At 43.7% G+C, this 17,031-nt stretch overlaps 2 protein-coding genes across 8 annotated transcripts in view; both read left to right on the top strand.

Annotated features, from left to right (window-relative positions):
- The window catches only part of wrn (WRN RecQ like helicase), a 29,570-nt gene extending 19,832 nt beyond the window's left edge, over positions 1 to 9,738 (top strand). For all 3 annotated transcript variants that reach the window (XM_010889600.4, XM_034296883.1, XM_020053372.3), the window contains 3 exons: positions 1,372 to 1,560; positions 1,699 to 1,845; positions 9,484 to 9,738. In XM_010889600.4, coding sequence (XP_010887902.2) covers positions 1,372 to 1,560; positions 1,699 to 1,845; positions 9,484 to 9,597 — 450 coding nt within the window. In that variant the 3' untranslated portion in view covers positions 9,598 to 9,738. The remainder of the gene's footprint in view (positions 1 to 1,371; positions 1,561 to 1,698; positions 1,846 to 9,483) is intronic.
- Positions 9,739 to 15,498: 5,760 nt separating this feature from the next.
- Positions 15,499 to 17,031, top strand: part of nrg1 (neuregulin 1) — a 93,953-nt gene continuing 92,420 nt past the window's right edge. For 3 of the 5 annotated variants that reach the window (XM_020053658.2, XM_020053657.2, XM_020053659.2), the window contains exon 1: positions 15,499 to 16,197. In XM_020053658.2, coding sequence (XP_019909217.2) covers positions 15,621 to 16,197 — 577 coding nt within the window. In that variant the 5' untranslated portion in view covers positions 15,499 to 15,620. The remainder of the gene's footprint in view (positions 16,198 to 17,031) is intronic. The other 2 variants (XM_020053660.3, XM_034297087.1) reach the window with 2 other exon arrangements.

Consider the following 17,031-nt stretch of genomic DNA (forward strand, 5'->3'; position numbering starts at 1 on the left):
GGTGGAACGAGGCCCATTTGCATCTCTGTGCCGACACAAAGTATGTTTCAGCATGGGTCGTGCCATACAGCCCTATCGCAATGCCGAAGTAGTCAGCCTCATTTTCACCCTGATGACCCGGTCGAAGTTGTAATCACATGACCAACCTGTTCATCGGAGGGCGGGGCGGAGGGGAGGGGGGTTGCCAGTGCAGTCTGATTGACCAGATAACAAAGATGAATGCTGGAACACGTCCGTCCACCGTTCCCCCCCGTCCCCCCGCTAGGTTCTCTGGCCACATCATGTGACCTGCCTTTTTATGACCCCGCCCTGATTCCTTTGTGACGTCATCAAGCCCAGAATGCTTCCACCGTGCGATGTACGACTACTGCCGTCCGAATACCCCGCTAGCCCTGGGAATGTCGCATACTGATCTTCGCGTCGCGTGGACACGTCTGCCCCTAATTTCATTACTTGGAACCGAATCGTGTTAGAGGCGGTCAATACTCCTGCTGACCCGATCCTAACGGAAGTGTCCTGCAGGGAATAGGGTGGCATTTAAAAGGGCCCCGTAGAGCATCGATCCGCAGTGTGCCATACATAGCCTGTCATAGAGGTTTCATGTGTTCACTTTTTGTCCTACGAAGGATCGTAACCCCTAGACAAAGCCCTGTGCCGCTGCCGCCAAAGCCACTCTGATGTGCGCGTGACGGTTGAATTCTGTCTCAGGAGGAGAGCGTAATGACACATCTGGCCGTCTCTGTTTCCACCAACCCTTCCCCTTTTTCCCTCCCCCATCATCCACCCCCGTTATCTTTCTCACCCCACCCAACCCTGAATACCCCCCCCCCCCCCCTCTCTGTCCACCCGTGTCCGTTCAGAGTCTGATCTCTCGTTCTCTCTCTGTCCCTCCCACTCTCTCTTCCTGTCATACTCCCTCTGTCCGCCCCCGCCCCTCTTCCTCTGTGGCCCAGTGTCGGTTGTCACGTCATAAAGGCCACAGGCCAGACAGGCGTCTGGTTCTGTCCTCTCAGACTGATTAGTACAGGCCAATGCTTCACCTTACAGGCTTCTGCAGCCACACAGACCTGGGCCTAACCCTGCTCTCCAAATGTGAAGGCACTGTGGCGTTGTCTGCAACTTGTGTCGATGCCGGGGCACTTCCGCAAATGAGTCTTTGGTCTCAGCATGACCTCCTCTGCTTAAGTATAGGTTAGAAAAATGAAATAAAAAAATAAATGGGTCTGTTAGTGGCTCATATTGATTGGACGTGGTCAGTTGTGGTAGGAGCCCCACCCAGCTTATTTGTGAAAACCGACTCTTACAGAATCTCTCTTGTTTTCATGTCCGGAGTCTAAGAATCTGGTGCTGTATTTTGTGTGTTCCTCTCAGTACAATCTGGTGAGAAAAACCTCTGTCCACAAGCCGGTGAAGACAGAAAACATTCCACCCCCACCTGCCCCGGTCCAGCCTGGCCCCGTTCAACCACACGTCCGGACTGCAATCCCTGACGACGTGGGGAAAAGCCAGGACATGAGTATGGAAGAGGATGACCTATTCCGGGATCTCCCAATGCCTGAGGTACATTATCTCCAGTGGACACATTTGTCGCTCATTGGCACCCCCGCCGAAACGGGACCCGGGGGGTGAACTGTAGAACGTGTCAATGTGTCTCACCATAGTTGATGCGTCTGGTCCCCCCCCCCCCCCCTCTGGTAGGAAATGGGTCATGGTTCCCGATGTGGTTCTGCTGTCCCTGATGCCCACAAGGCCGCCCCGCGGACCAGTGAGGTGGACCTGGACCCTGGCGAGGGGGGACCCCTGGACAAGGACACACAGGAACTCTTCAGTGACTCCCCCCCTATGGTACCCGTCTTCTCCTCAGTCTTGCTAAGTGGCGTTCACACACTTCAGTGCCACGTTTGGGTTGCCCCAGGCTATGTTTTATTTTCATGAATTGGCCTCTTGATCGATCAGGTCCGTTCTGTTAAAGATACCGTCCCTTTGGTCTGAAGGCCAAGTAGCGGGATGTAATGTCATTATTGGGCTTCCCGGCTGAGTAAAGACATCCGAATATGGAAAATGCCATCTTGTGTGGTGGATAATAATGTAACAATAGTTTCTTTAATTTTGAACCAAGGCAAATAATACATTTTCTCTTTACTTAAGTGATGAACATTGAGACAGTGGAGCGTCATATCATCACAAAAATATCTGCTCTGGTCAGCATTTGGTTTCTATCAACATGGATCCTACAAAAATAACTGTCAAGAAAACTACTCAGTAAGCCAAAATCCTAAAGCCAAGCTCAGTCTCTCCCACCGTAACTTAGCGTCCTCCGTAAATCGTCGTGGTGTGCGATGTGTGTCGACCGACTGCTCTAATGTACTCACAGCGGCCGTTTTGATACAGCTGGTCTGTTCTCCGTAATGGCGCCGGTCATGTTCTGGTTCCCCGGTGTGCCGGAATTCACTGTAAATCCAAATCAGTGAGAGATCTGCGTCGAGTTAGCCCAGAGAGGGCTGCATGTCCGGCCCCTTCAGACAACATTACAGACCCAGGTTTAACCCAGAGTTAATCGTTATTCGCCACAAAGGGCTTTGTTTATTTGTAATGTGCCCCGAAGGTCACGACCCTTGGCCTTCACTAATCCCGCGCGGGGGCGATCGATGTGTGCGCGGAGTTACCCATCTAACAAGGCGAAGGCTCTTCGGCTTAGTGCGGAGCCTGCTTACATTTAACCCCAGCCACAGTCTGACCCGGGGTCGGCGTGACCATCTGACGCCCTCTGACCTCCTTTAAAGGCCAGTGGGTGCACCGCTGCGGCCCAGGCACCGTGCACGGGCTCGAACCAGGTGTGGACAGAGCGGCGGTCTGGCTGTCATGAATGATGGCATTGTGGGCTTGCTTATGTCCCTGACGGCATTTCCTCACCGTTATTACATTATCATTTTTTTTTATTGTCTGAAATTACTCTCTGGAGGAATCAACTGTAAATATTTGCGCCTATTTTTTTCTCCCAGAGAGATGTTTCAGACAATGAAAATGTTCTGTACCAGGTAGTCTTATTCATTCCACCCTCTCCACACGCTCCTCTGAGACACATCTATTCATGGTAACCTCTGGATCAATGTGAGTGCATTAGAGTTTCCTCTAAATAGATGAACACAGCCAGATCCTTCCCCTAGTTGCGACAGTGAGGGGGTCACTTCAGGTTTTTAGCACCATCGAGATTGAGAGAGAGACCCCCCACCCCCCCACCCCCCCGAAACGCTCTGCAAGGAAATGTAATTTAAAGGGTCAGATAAATGGCTTATGAGGAGATGTGATGGATGGTAATCCGATGTTGGGGGCGTGCTGGGTGCCTCGTATTGATGCTGCTGCTACAGGCATTACGACACAACCATGCACTGGACTCTTCGTACCCAGGAAGGATTAGTCCAGTTGAGCCACCAGGTCCAGTGCGGTAGTCTAGCCCAGTGCGGTAGTCTAGCCCAGTGCGGTAGTCTAGCTGAGGAGTATGTTTTTTGGCGCATTTTGACATTACAACACACTATGTGCTGGTGAATATTTCCCATAGTTGATTATACTTTGCCAATTCCAGTGGATACTAATATATGTTGTGTTTTTAATATGCTGTGCAGCCGATCTTGATTTGTCATCTAGCCTGGATGAAGTTGTTTTGACTGAAGTGTTGCTTTATGTGGCCACTTTTTTTCATCACAGCATGAGGACAATAATACCGTAGATCAACATTGGATCTAGAAGCTAAAACACATGTATGAGGAGGAATCATAGAAATGAAATCCTTTTGATGTCACGGATGGGTCACACTAGGTTGCATGAGCCAGACAATTCAGTGAGCTTTATTAACGACAGCCCTTCTTGGAATCTCTGTTTGAGCTTCAATAGGACTGTACACGCCTCCCCAAACTGTTATTGGTTCTTATCAAAGTTGTAAATTATATTTCTATGGTGTTAACGTTAACAGCAGATTATACTTGTGATGCCCATTAAATATGCACTTTGGCCGTTACATTGGTTATCTTAAATCAATGTTTTGAAATGGTTTATTGCAAATGCATTTTAAGGAGCTTTACATATACAGTGGATATAAAAAGTCTACACTACCCTGTTTAAAATACCAAAGATAAATCATGTCAGAAATGTTCCAACTTTAATGTGATTTAATACATGAATAATTAAATTTAAAAACAAACTAAAATCTTTGAGGGGGACAAATAAAAAAACTCACAATAACCTGGTTGCATAAGTGTGCACACCCTTAAACTAATACTTTGTTGAAGCATCTTTTGATTTTATTACAGCACTCAGTCTTTTTGGATAGGAGTCTATTAGCATGGCACATCTTGACGTAGCAATATTTGCCCATTCTTCTATGAAAAAGCGCTCCAAATCTGTCAGATTGCGAGGAAATCTCGTCTGCACAGCCCTCTTCAGATCATCCCACAGATGTTCAATTGGATTCAGGTCTGCTTTTGTGGATTTGGATGTGTGCTTTGGGTGAACTTCCTCTTCATCTTCTGCTTTCTAAGGGACACCTGAAGGTTTTTTGCCAAAATTGCCTGGTATTTAGAACTGTTCATAATTCCTTCCACCCCGGTTCCAGCTGACGAAAAACAGCCCCAAAGCATGATGCTGCCACCACCATGCTTCACTGTGGGTATGGTCTTCTTTGGGTGATGTGCTGTGTTGTTTTTGCACCAAAAAAAGAAAAGGCTTCCATCTTGCCTACCTACCCCATAGCCCATTCATATGAAGAATACGGGAGAGTGTTGTCACATGTAGCACACAGCCAGTACTTGCCAGAAATTCCTGCAGTTCCTCTAATGTTGCTGTAGGCCTCTTGGAAGCCTCCCTGACCAGTTTTCTTCTCGTCTTTTCATCAATTTTGGAGGGATGTCCAGTTCTTGGTAATGTCTCTGTTGTGACATATTTTATCCACTTGATGATGACTGTCTTCACTGTGTTCCATAGTATATCTAAAGCTTTGGAAATTATTTTGTACCCTTTTCCTTACTGCTATCGTTTGTTCTGAGAAGCAACTAAGAAAATGTCAGGAAATTCCTACTAGAACAGCTGAACTTTATTTGTGATTAATCAGAGTCACTTTAATTGATGGCAGGTGTGTAATGACTTATATTTAACATGAGTTTGAATGTGATTGGTTAATTCTGAAAACAGCCACATCCCCAGCTATAAGAGGGTGTGCACACTTTTGCAACCAGGTTATTGTAAGGTTTTTATATTTCATATTTCCCCCTCAAAGATTTCAGTTTGATTTTCAATTGAATTGTTCACATTATAGGTCACATTAAAAGTGGAAAAAGTTATGACATGATTTATCTTTGTTTCGTTCTTTTACATCACAAAACCTGGCATTTTAACAGGGGTGTGTAGACTTTTTATATCCACTGTATAATAATCAAAGGTCAGAATTGTAAAACACCAGACATTTAACAAACACCAGGGCCTTCAACTTGATCCTCATAGTAACCTTGGTGCAGGAAGTAAGTTTCCGTGTTGCACATGACAGCTGGTGAAGTGCCCTAAATACCACAACATAGCCAAAACAAGTGGGAAGTTCACAAGTATGGTGAAATTGTTTGAAGTTTTCAACTGAACTTAAAAGGGGCTACACAGCAGGCAGAACAGGTTGGAATTACGTCATGGCCAGGTTGCTAACAGATATTTTAACTTATTTCTATTAACCAGCAAAAACGTTCTTTGAATATTCGATTAAAAATACATTCAATATGTCTTCACGTGTTTGTAATAGACCCAAATTGATTGTATTCTAGTTATTATTTACATATTTTATTTGAGTCATTTTGCAGATGCTCTCATCAAGAGAGACCTATGTTAGCTATTGGGGTTAAGTGACATACATACATACATACATACATACATACACACACACACACACACACACACACACACACCCCTAAAGGAGTATTAGGAACACCATACTAATACTGTGTTTGAACCCCTTTCGCCTTCAGAACTGCCTTAATTCTACGTGGCATTGATTCAACAAGGTGCTGAAAGCATTCTTTAGAAATGTTGGCCCATATTGATAGGATAGCAACGTGCAGTTGATGGAGATTTGTGGGATGCACATCCAGGGCACGAAGCTGCTCTATTGGGTTGAGATCTGGTGACTGTGGGGGCCATTTCAGTACAGTGAACTCATTGTCATGTTCAAGAAACCAATTTGAAATGATTCCAGCTTTGTGACATGGTGCATTATCCTGCTGGAAGTAGCCATCAGAGGATGGGTACATGGTGGTCATAAAGGGATGGACATGGTCAAAAACAATGCTCAGGTAGGCCGTGGCATTGAAACGATGCCCAACTGGCACTAAGGGGCCTAAAGTGTGCCAAGAAAACATCCCCCACATCTTACACCACCACCAGCCTGCACAGTGGTAACAAGGCATGAAAACGAGACTCATCAGACCAGGCAACATTCTTCCAGTCTTCAGCTGTCCAATTTTGGTGAGCTCGTGCAAATTGTAGCCTCTTTTTCCTATTTGTAGTGGAGATGAGTGGTACCCGGGGGGTCTTCTGCTGTTGTAGACCATCTGCCTCAAGGTTGTGCGTGTTGTGGCTTCACAAATGCTTTGCTGCATACCTCGGTTGTAACCAGTGGTTATTTCACTGTTGCTCTTCTATCAGCTTGAATCAGCCGGCCCATTCTCCTCTGACCTCTAGCATCAACAAGGCATTTTCGCCCACAGGACTGCCACATACTGGATGTTTTTCCCTTTTCACACCATTCTTTGTAAACCCTAGAAATGGTTGTGCGTGAAAATCCCAGTAACTGAGCAGATTGTGTAATACTCAGACCGGCCCGTCTGGCACCAACAACCATGCCACGCTCAAAATTGCTTAAATCACCTTTCTTTCCCATTCTGACATTCAGTTTGGAGTTCAAGAGATTGTCTTGATCAGGACCACACCCCTAAATGCATTGAAGCAACTGCCATGTGATTGGTTAATTAGTTAATTGCATTAATGAGAAATTGAACAGGTGTTCCTAATAATCCTTTAGGTGAGTGTGTATATATATATTTTTTTTTTGTTTACCTTGAAAAGGTATTCCAACCAGCCACCTTTTGATTACTGGCCCTACACTCCAACCATTAGGCCATCAACCGGCTCTTAATCAAACAACCAGATTTCCATCAGATGAGTATGCTATTAACATGTAACGTTAATGCTGTGAAAATGTTTAGGCTGATGTTACTCTGCAGGACAATCAGTGAGTCAAGCAAATTTCATTTGCCGTCTGGTATTCAGACTGATTGTACTAAACAACCGAGGTGGCCTTACAATTGTAACCATGAAAGCAGCACAGACCTTTGCTTATAAATGTCTTGACATTTGGATAGATCATCACGGTTGGATTATTCTAGAGAAATGGAGCCTGTCTGTCTTTAGACAGTAGAGATGAGACTGTCCAGGCAAAAGGTATTTCTGTTTAAGGTTGCCGGGATGTGATCTGCACGCTCGCTGCAGGCTGTACTTTGGCCTTTACCACAGTCCACGTGTGACACGGTTTACAGGGATGGTTAATGCCTGAGGTCCTACTGGCTTCTGCCAGTCTTGGTAAATCCACTTTCAGGTTAAATGCACCACATGTTTGAAGCAGAGAGGGATAATTTGAGCCTTGTCTTTTGACGTACGGTCTAGTGTATGCTGTCTGACTATTCCAGTGTTCGGCTCGTATTCATGCACCTTGATGATATATAGTGGCTCTGAAGAAGTATTCACCCACTTGCGTCTTTCCACATTTTATTGTGTTACAAAATGAAATAAAACTTGGTTTAATTAGAAATGTTGCCACCCATTAGAAATGTTGTCACCAATCTACACAGAGAATCTGTAAAATGTTCTAAATAAAAATATATAACAAAATAATTGCATTAGTTGCAATATTCTCTGCTTTACTGTGACACACCTGAATGTGCTGCGATGCAACCGATTTGCCTTTAGAAGTCAAGTAACTAGTTGAATGGAGTCCACATGTATGTAATTGTTTTAATGTGATTTCAGGTTAAATACACTGTCTCTGGGTGGTCCCACAGCTGGTTTGTACAGTTTCTAACAAATACGAAGGGACGCTCAATGCAAATCTGTAATAAGGTTCTTCAAATGCCCCAGTCAAGGCGCTGAATATCTCCCCGGAGCATAGTAAAGTCCATTATCAAGAAAATGAGAGAATATGGCACAACTGTGAATCTGTCTACAACAGGCCTTCCTCAAAAACTGAGTATCCGGGCATGATGGGACTAGTCAAAGAGGCCAGCGAGAGGCCAGTGGCAACTCTTAACCAGATAGTCTTCCAAGGCTGAGGAGGGAGACGCTGTACATACTGCAACAAAAGACAACAGTAGTTCACAAAAGTGGACTCTATGGGAGAGCAGAGAAAAATAAAGACATTTCAGCCAGAGTTTGCCAGAAGGCATGTGGGAGACTGAGGTTAAATGGAAGAAGATTCTATAGTCTGATGAGACCAGAATAGAGCTCTTTGGCCTCAATGCTAAGCGCTATGTTTGGCGCTTAGCGTTGAGGGCTTATTGGGAGAAGATTCATCTCCCAGCAGGTCAGTGACCCTAAACATACAGCCAAAGCCACACTGGAATGGCTTCAAAACAGGATTTGTGGCTATATTTGCTACCAAAGGTGCCTCTATACCAAATAATGACTAAAGGGGGTGAATACTTTTGCCCCAAAAAACATATTTTCTGTTTTGTATTTGTAATTCATTTTTAGAACAATTCATATATTAAATTTTTTGCTTTGACATTGCAGACTTTCTGTGTTGAGTGGTGGCATATGCTCTTAAATAAATATATTTGGATTTCATGTTGTACAACTGTTTTCAAAATGGTTGGGACGCTGCGTAAAATGTAAATGAAAACAGAATGCAATGATGTGCAAATCATTTAAAACCTATATTCAATAGAAAATAGTACAAAGACAACATATCAAATGTTGAAGCTGAGATATTTTATTGTTTCTTGAAAAATATATGCCCACTTTGAATTTGATGCCAGCAACATGTTTCAAAAAAAGTTGGAATAGAAGCAACAAAAGACCGGAAAATTTTTGAACTGCTAAAAAACTAAACGTGGTGGAATATCACATAACTAATTAAATCCGTGTCTGGAATGCCATCCAGTCCCAGTTGTTCGGGTAGGGATTATAATACTCGTAGGCTCTCTGTCAATGGGGAGCCTTCTCAAACGCAACTCTGGACCTTGAGGCCAGTTCCAGTCAATGCAACCCTGTACTCAGGGACGGTTTTAGACCTGGGACACGAGGTGGCTCCAACATGTGATGAGGCAGAACAGATAATCAGCAGGCTCCAGACCTGGTAGGGTACGAGTTGACCATCCCTGAATTGCAGAGCTTTGCTGGCCTGTAAAGATGCTAAACAGTGACCAATGTCCTGGACACATGTTCATCTCTCTACAGATTGTTAGTCAGCCGATGAAGAGAAAACTGCCGGACTGGATAGAAAATCCAAGGGGCTCAACTTCTTCTGCCTGCACAAAGAAAACCAAAAAGAAGAAAGGCCTTTTTTCATGACTGACCAGCAAGTAATATTCTTTCTGACCAGTTATTTTGTTTTTTTTCTAATCATAAAATTAAAGTTGTTAATTTGCCACTTAACAATGTGAAAAGCACTTTACATGCATAATAATATTTTGAAATAAAAATTAAACTCAATGTATGGTATTTTGTTTTACCTTTTTGCTGGCATGTCCATTAAAAACAAAACACAGTGTGACAACATTATAGTAACACGACATGAAAAAACAATCAATCTAATTTATTTATAAGGCCCTTTTTACAACAGTAGTTGTCACAAAGTGCTTTTACAGAGACACCCGGCCTTAAACCCCAAGGAGCAAACAACAGTAGTGTTGGATTTCAGAGGCTAGAAAACACAACAACATCATAGTAACACAACATGACAACACAATAGTAACAAGGCATGACAACTGAATTTGGCGATCTATGATCTATCTTAATTACATATTGTAATTATTTTTTAAATAGTTTCAACAAACACATTGGACAAGGGCTGGGCAAGCTTGGTGTAAAGGGGCCAAGCTATGTTGTTGATATATTTCAAGACGGATGTGAGCCTCGGATTGGGCCTTGTGGTACGACCTTGGTGACAGATAGGCAATAAGACAGCAGATGTTCTGACTTAACACACAGCACTCACACAGAGGTAACTAACAAAATAGGCCAAAAATACCCCTTAAGGCTTGTTTACATTAAGCTACATTTTCCCAGACATATCGAACACGACTCGGAACGCTTGATTATTTTGTTGTGTTAACTTTGCGGATATCGATAGTTCAAGACTTCACCTCCTGCGGTAACGTGTGCCACGTTTTCGATAGAGCCCCCCCCCGTGGAGTTTTGCGAGTGTGAAGAACTGTATCAGGTTACTCACGCATATCACTCTATTTCCAGGGATTGACTGCCACAATCCTGTGTTGTGAGTCTTGAACACACTAGTGAAAATTCAAACGCTATGGAAATTATGCCGACTAAGTCTAGCGTTTTATTCTCTCTCTCATAGTCTAAAAAAAGCCCTTGGATATACCAGAGACTAAACGATTGGAATAGCCTACCAGGCAGAGAAAGACAATAAAAAATAGCAGCACAACATTGCTTGGTGTTTATGGCAGCAGTTGCATTGTTTTGGATCTTTAAGGGTTGCTTTGGCATGATTGTGCGTGAAGTACCAGAGTAGCTGTGAACATCAAGAAAGTCTGTAAGTTGCTTATTGCAAATTTTCACGACACCTTTGAAATACACGAATTGGCCTGTAACAGTTGAGGTCAGCTGGATGGCTGCTGTCCAAGTACTGGCAACTTCTCTGCTGATCGGAGGGACTGGCTCAAAAGGTGGAAGATGGGACGATGCGGGCTGCTGCCTTCATGAAAAAAAGGATAAAGACCATCTGACCCAGGTGTCTTTTCATTTACAGGAGCTCTTTTAACGTCTCCAGCTCAATGACCGCATGTAGGGAGATGCTTTATATTAGCACTGGGGAAGTGGGAGGAGCCATGTTGATATGCACCATTACTCCATTACTCCAAATGTCCTTTCATAATGATTTATATCACAGTTTGTGGGTACCTGCATGTGACGAATGATAAGAATCTGAAGTAACTGACAGTAAGACGATTATTGGTTTAAAATGTATTGCATTTTAAGGCAGCAACATGTTAAGACATTATAAAAGGTGTTTGTGCACTTTCATTAGCCAGTAAACATTGAATGTCTTAGAAAAACATGAACATTAGCTTAAAAACATTAAACGTTAGCTTCATTGGCTAGATAACTATTAATCTAGGACCTCTTATCACACAAAGATCCTTCAGATTGATGCCGAGTTAAGGCACTTGTGTCATTCAATTAAGGTCAAGATATCAGCAAACAGGATTTATACATCCACGTGCACATTGCCTATTGAATAAGATTTGTGTTTCCTCAGACATTACTTTATATTGAGTTTAACTGGGAAGATTTGCAGGACTTATAGTTTATCTTCCTGACTCCATGTGGGAAGAGAGCTGTCACTGTTTTACTGCTGTAGCATGGGTTTGATTCCCGACCATTGTGACCGTTTACCAGAAGCTGTAATATGCAAAATGTTTGATTCATTCACAGATTCATTGTAAATGTTTGATTATCCCTTTGCTATTTTCAATCACATACCCAGTTTTGGAATTGTTTAAAATGGATGTAATGAACATTGCAACACACTTGCACAGTCAACATTTTTTAAATAAATGAAATGTATGAAAGTATGAAAACCTATGACCTTCACTTCCAGGAAAAGGATATTGGATTTTGGCCAACGTGCTGTCCCAGAAGTCCATCTCATGCTGACCAAAATAAACGTGACTGAATCAAGGATATATCGTATACCTGTCTCATAGACTCTTATTGGGTGCTGTGGCTAAAATGAACACCCTTTGAGGCGTCTTTGGATAAGACTAGTGGAGTCAGCGATTCGTCAACGTCCTGTGCATATTGAATACCAGTGCTTTGTCTGGTGCAGAAGCTTTGACGCTGTCAGGAAACAACAGAAGTGTGGACCAGGCCTCTCCCCTGACAACTTACGCATCTGTATAATTAGCCCGGACTTCATCAATAAAACCCTAAGAGTAAAAGCAGAGTCAATATGGTGTTTTATAGAGCCGGAGAAACGTTTTATAGCTACATTATAGTATAGAAAAACAGACTGAAAATTTCTGATCGAATGCTCTTAGCTAGTGTCAGGGGCTGTGCCGAGAACCAATTAAATGGGAACAAATGCCCTCGTTTTCCCTCAAAGGCATTCTAAATCGCACCCTTCTCTCTATATAGCTATATGGGGGCTGAGGTCAAAAGTAGTGCTCTGTTAAAGGAAACATAGTTCCATTTGGGACGCTGAGTCTGCCTCGTTTGCTGTTCTTATCGATGACTCCCTTTGTATTTCAAGGTTGGGCTGGACGGATGACAAGTGCAGCCACCCGCTCCGTTACACGATATCTGCCGCCGCGGGGTTTCGGGAGGCGAGCATCGGGCGACCTGGGAAATTAATTCGCAGAGTTTTTGCGTACATTGCGTTGAATGGCCGGTAGCTCTAGGATACCTCGCGTGTACTCTCGCGTAATCAATACATTTTACAGCTTTTCCCGGTCATGCTGTCCATGTATTTACCCAGTCACTTTTCCATGGCAGAATCTTGTAAGTAGAAAACAAGCCGGAAATGTGTAGGGGTGTGAGGTTGAACTGCTATTTTTTCCTTTTCTATATTTCCATTAGATCAAATAAATCATGCCTACCATGCATTTGTAAGGAGATGTAACTTCGGCTATTTGCCTTATTAAAAGAAGTTTACATTTTCATGCATGTATGATGACGACAATAGCGATTGTCCGCATTTTAGTCTTTATCTGCTTATCAATATAGCTGTATTATAGCTGTACATGTTAGTCATTTAGCAGAGGCACCTCTCCAGAAGTGCTCTATAGTTATATTTCTTTAAAGTCTAGGTATTAATTGAGGTACATTAACAAAACCTCAAAACGCTTAGTTCAGTTGAAATCGAAGGATTAGGCTACGTGAATGAAAGCGATTCAATTTGACTCTCAGTTGGTGACGTGGCAAGGAAATGAACAGCCCCGCAATAAACAAAACAGGGTCTCTCAGAAGCGGACAACTGCCCCCGAACCAAATGCGCGCACACACACGGACACACACACCCACACAACACCGGCATTCAATAACGCTTTCGGTAGTGAGCAAACGTAACCTACTCTTAGGGAAAAATACTGTGCGTGTTCTAGCAGGGTAGCTACTTAACCTAATTTGGTATTGATTAAAGGACTGTAGCCTACTAGGCTTTTTTCTTCAGGATTATTCACAGGCAATTCCTGAGGGGACATCAACATAAACAAACCAGTAATCTACCTTATCTACAGTACTGCATTCTGTGATTATTTCTTATTATTATTTAGGTTAAACTTATAAAAATTTGAATCGAAACAGACACACAAAAATAGAAGTCAGTGTATTATCAGCTGTAGCAGTTACTTCATGTGTCAATCCCAGTTTACATTTTCACCTCTCTTTCCATCTGAAGACGATTTATCGAAACCAAGGAAAGGCAGTAGGAGGTCATCAAAAGTTAAAAAATCTAGAGAGAAATTACTGTTTTTGTTTTTAAAAGGTTAAGACCCAAGTGTCCCACGGGGGAAACTGAGATGTACACCCATGATTTACACTGGGTCCTCTGTCCAATCTAAATCCTAAACATGAATTGTTGGTAGGTTACATATTAAACAGAACGTACTTGATTTAGATCAACGCTATTCCAGAAAAAGGCTTGGCTCTGAAAATGCGGTTGAAGAGAAATTTCATTTTAGATGCCGTGTAAGTGGTATTTATGACACCTATTCGTTGACAATCTGTCGGGAGGAGAGACGAGGCCTGGAGCTCTGGTTTGGGTGGGTGCGTGTCCTAAATAGCGCCATATTCCCCACCTAGGCCACTACCTTTGCATGCATGACATGAAAGAACAGTTTGGCATTTGGGACAGACCCGTAGTGATGTGGGTTTTGGCAGCGTTGCTCCTTTTGGCCATTGGCTTTCAATTCAGGTTGATTCATTTCATAATGAAACACGCATCCATCAGATCAAACCGGCACATATACCCGGATAGACGTTTAACTTGGACACAAATCTTCGCGTATTCTGCCCGTTTACCATATCTCGCCGTGCGTGTTTGTGGAAGAGACGGATAAGCAGCGACTTGTGTGGAGGAAGGAGACAGCTGTGCTCGGCGTGTCATATGTGCCTACGATGGGACGTGCCAGATCAATTCAGCGGGCCAGGGTGGGTTAAGTAGCTGGGCTACGGCTCTCAAGCAGGTGGAAGCCAGGCTCCCGGCAGACTGGACGCCAGGCGATAGGCACCCCTCTCATGTGCAGCTGCCCAGACCGGGCCTGTTGTGGCTGGGATCTGTGTTACAGGGCTTGGGCTGTCATGCCAAGGAATGAGCCTAGCCGGTCGAGTGGAGAGGCTGTGTGCAGTGTGTCCTACAGGACTCTGTGGAAATACCCCCGCAGGTGTTGCTCACGGATTTCGCCAGCAGGCCCTTCCGCAAAAGGCCCGACCACTAAAGCATAATTATGTCCTGGAGGAGGCAATTGATCCCAGTAACTGTGAGGCAAATCACCTGGGTGCTGGCGTGCGAATCGCATAATGGAGTAAGCTTTTTGATTGAACTCATTTCTCGCTTGGGCTGAAACTGTAATATGAGCAGAAAAACAGCAAGACATTTGGAGGCTAATGACTTTAAATCCCCTTTTGGCTTATATTCTCAACAAGATTCTGAGTTTGGATAGTTCACCAGTCCTGAGTTCACACCATGTAATCCGGGTTCAGACTGCATTGGGTTGTGTCCAAATATTCTTTTTTTTACACGCAGCCGTTTTGTTGTTGCTGATATGGGAATTCGTATCTTGTTGATTTTATATTTAGTATTTTACAGTAAAACAAACAAACTACGAGATTTGAGTGCAGATTGATATAATTTTTTTCTTCATCACTGTTTGAGGTGCTTTGAGGATATTGTATCCTTTTCATCTGAGTTTGTTGTCACGTTATTAAGATGCATGAAAGCATATTAACGGAAATGCTTATATGCATGGAAACATTTTATAATTTAAAAATCGCATATAAATTGGACTATTAGAGCAGAAGAAAAAAAAATCTAATCAAGCACATTAACTTCCAATAAAGACAAAGCAAAATCACCACCTGCTGATTTCATCCTCTTTCGATTGGGTACGTGCAAGTCACGCATACCAAATGCACTAACAGCGAAAAACTGATGTCAAGGGAGGAAATCCTTACACATGGCACAGTGAGCAACGTTCCCATTACCAACTCCGCCCCTCTCATCTAGTCGCCTACCGTAGCAGCAACTGCGGTCTTCAGATGGCTCACAGATTGCTTTAACCATCACAGCTTAGTCGAACATTAATTTCTCACCTGCGCGTCTAATTCAGCCGTTGATTCTTGCCACCGCCACGATGAGGAAACGCCTTGTGACTGGACAGAGTTCATTCACAATTTCGGTTGTTTGTGGAATTTTTGCATCGTTTTCCATCTCTCCGCACGGAGGGCTCTGTGGGCTGACTTGTAACCCCTCTCCCGTGGCTCCGCTGCAGGAGTTGGTGCACCGGTCGAGAGTTGTGTTTGAGGGAAAGCTGCAGGAAGAGGGGCGCAAGAGTGATATCAACCGACAAGAGCGGGAAAAGCATCTCGATCTCAGAGCTGGGGGGATACGGAACGCGAGCGCTGTCCAGAGAGTGGAAGGAGAAGTTGATTTGTCTGTTCGAAACAGGACGTCTATATCGGAACCCCTCCGGGTTATGATAAGGGTCCATCAAGTGTGGGAAATAAAAGCGGGGGGGCTCGAGAAGGATTCTATTGTTTCAATTGTCTGGAACCGAGGTGATAACTGTTTGGCGTTGACTAAAGACACAAGATACATGTTTTTTATGGATCCCACAAATGACACCTCAGTGTTCCAGGCAGTTTTCCCACCTGTCGAGACCCGGAGAGCTGTGAGAAAGGATGTCAGCAAAGTGCTCTGCCAAAAATGTGGTAAGTGCCTGGTTATAGTCCACTCCCGGCTACTAATTTTGAACTTTTTCCGGTCCCTTAGGCGAAGACATACCTGGAAAATATTATTTGTGTCCCATATGTCGTTTCTCTTCATTCACGACAACACTGTTTTAGGATTCAGCAGATTGACAGCCCAGTGGTGGCCATACATTTTACTCAGGGGGGAATTGGGGATAACACACCAACTCAAGGGGGAAGTGAACGAAATGCTGGAATGTAGCCAAACAACGTAATGCACAAAATGGCTCAGGTCACAGTGTAAGCGTAAATGTGCTTTTAGACTAAATCAGCGAACCGTGGGCGGCGTGACCCAGTAGAGGCATCCGTTATTCCGGGCCATGATAGGCTACCTGCGGGAGCTCTCTACGTAGGGTGGTGCTGAATGGCGATTGACAGGGAATTCCTGCTTCAGTTACTAAATTATCGCCCGGGGTGGTAAACTGGAGAAAACCGCAGGTGGGCCTAGCTACGTGGACCTTGTACTGTAGCAGTAAACCGCATAATCTGAGTATTTTTTTTTTTAAGCACCTAGATTTTAATTGATGTTTATAGTATATGGAAGAGGACAATCACGTGATCAGTCATTCTCAGTTACGCCTGACTGCAACCAGTGCGCATGCAGTGAAATGACAGCTGTGTTAGAAACACCAAAAAATTCCCTATACTCATTCAGCCAGACCTATTACACATCCCATATTTTATTCATTCTGACACCGCATAGGCTATGTTGTTATACATTCCAGAGGGGAATGACTAGCATCCAAGAGTCAAGGGAATTTATAATCCATTTCGGTTGGTAGCGTAACCACAGGG

Source organism: Esox lucius, chromosome 14 (assembly GCF_011004845.1).
Source record: "Esox lucius isolate fEsoLuc1 chromosome 14, fEsoLuc1.pri, whole genome shotgun sequence".
In the NCBI taxonomy this organism is placed as follows: Eukaryota; Metazoa; Chordata; class Actinopteri; order Esociformes; family Esocidae; genus Esox; species Esox lucius.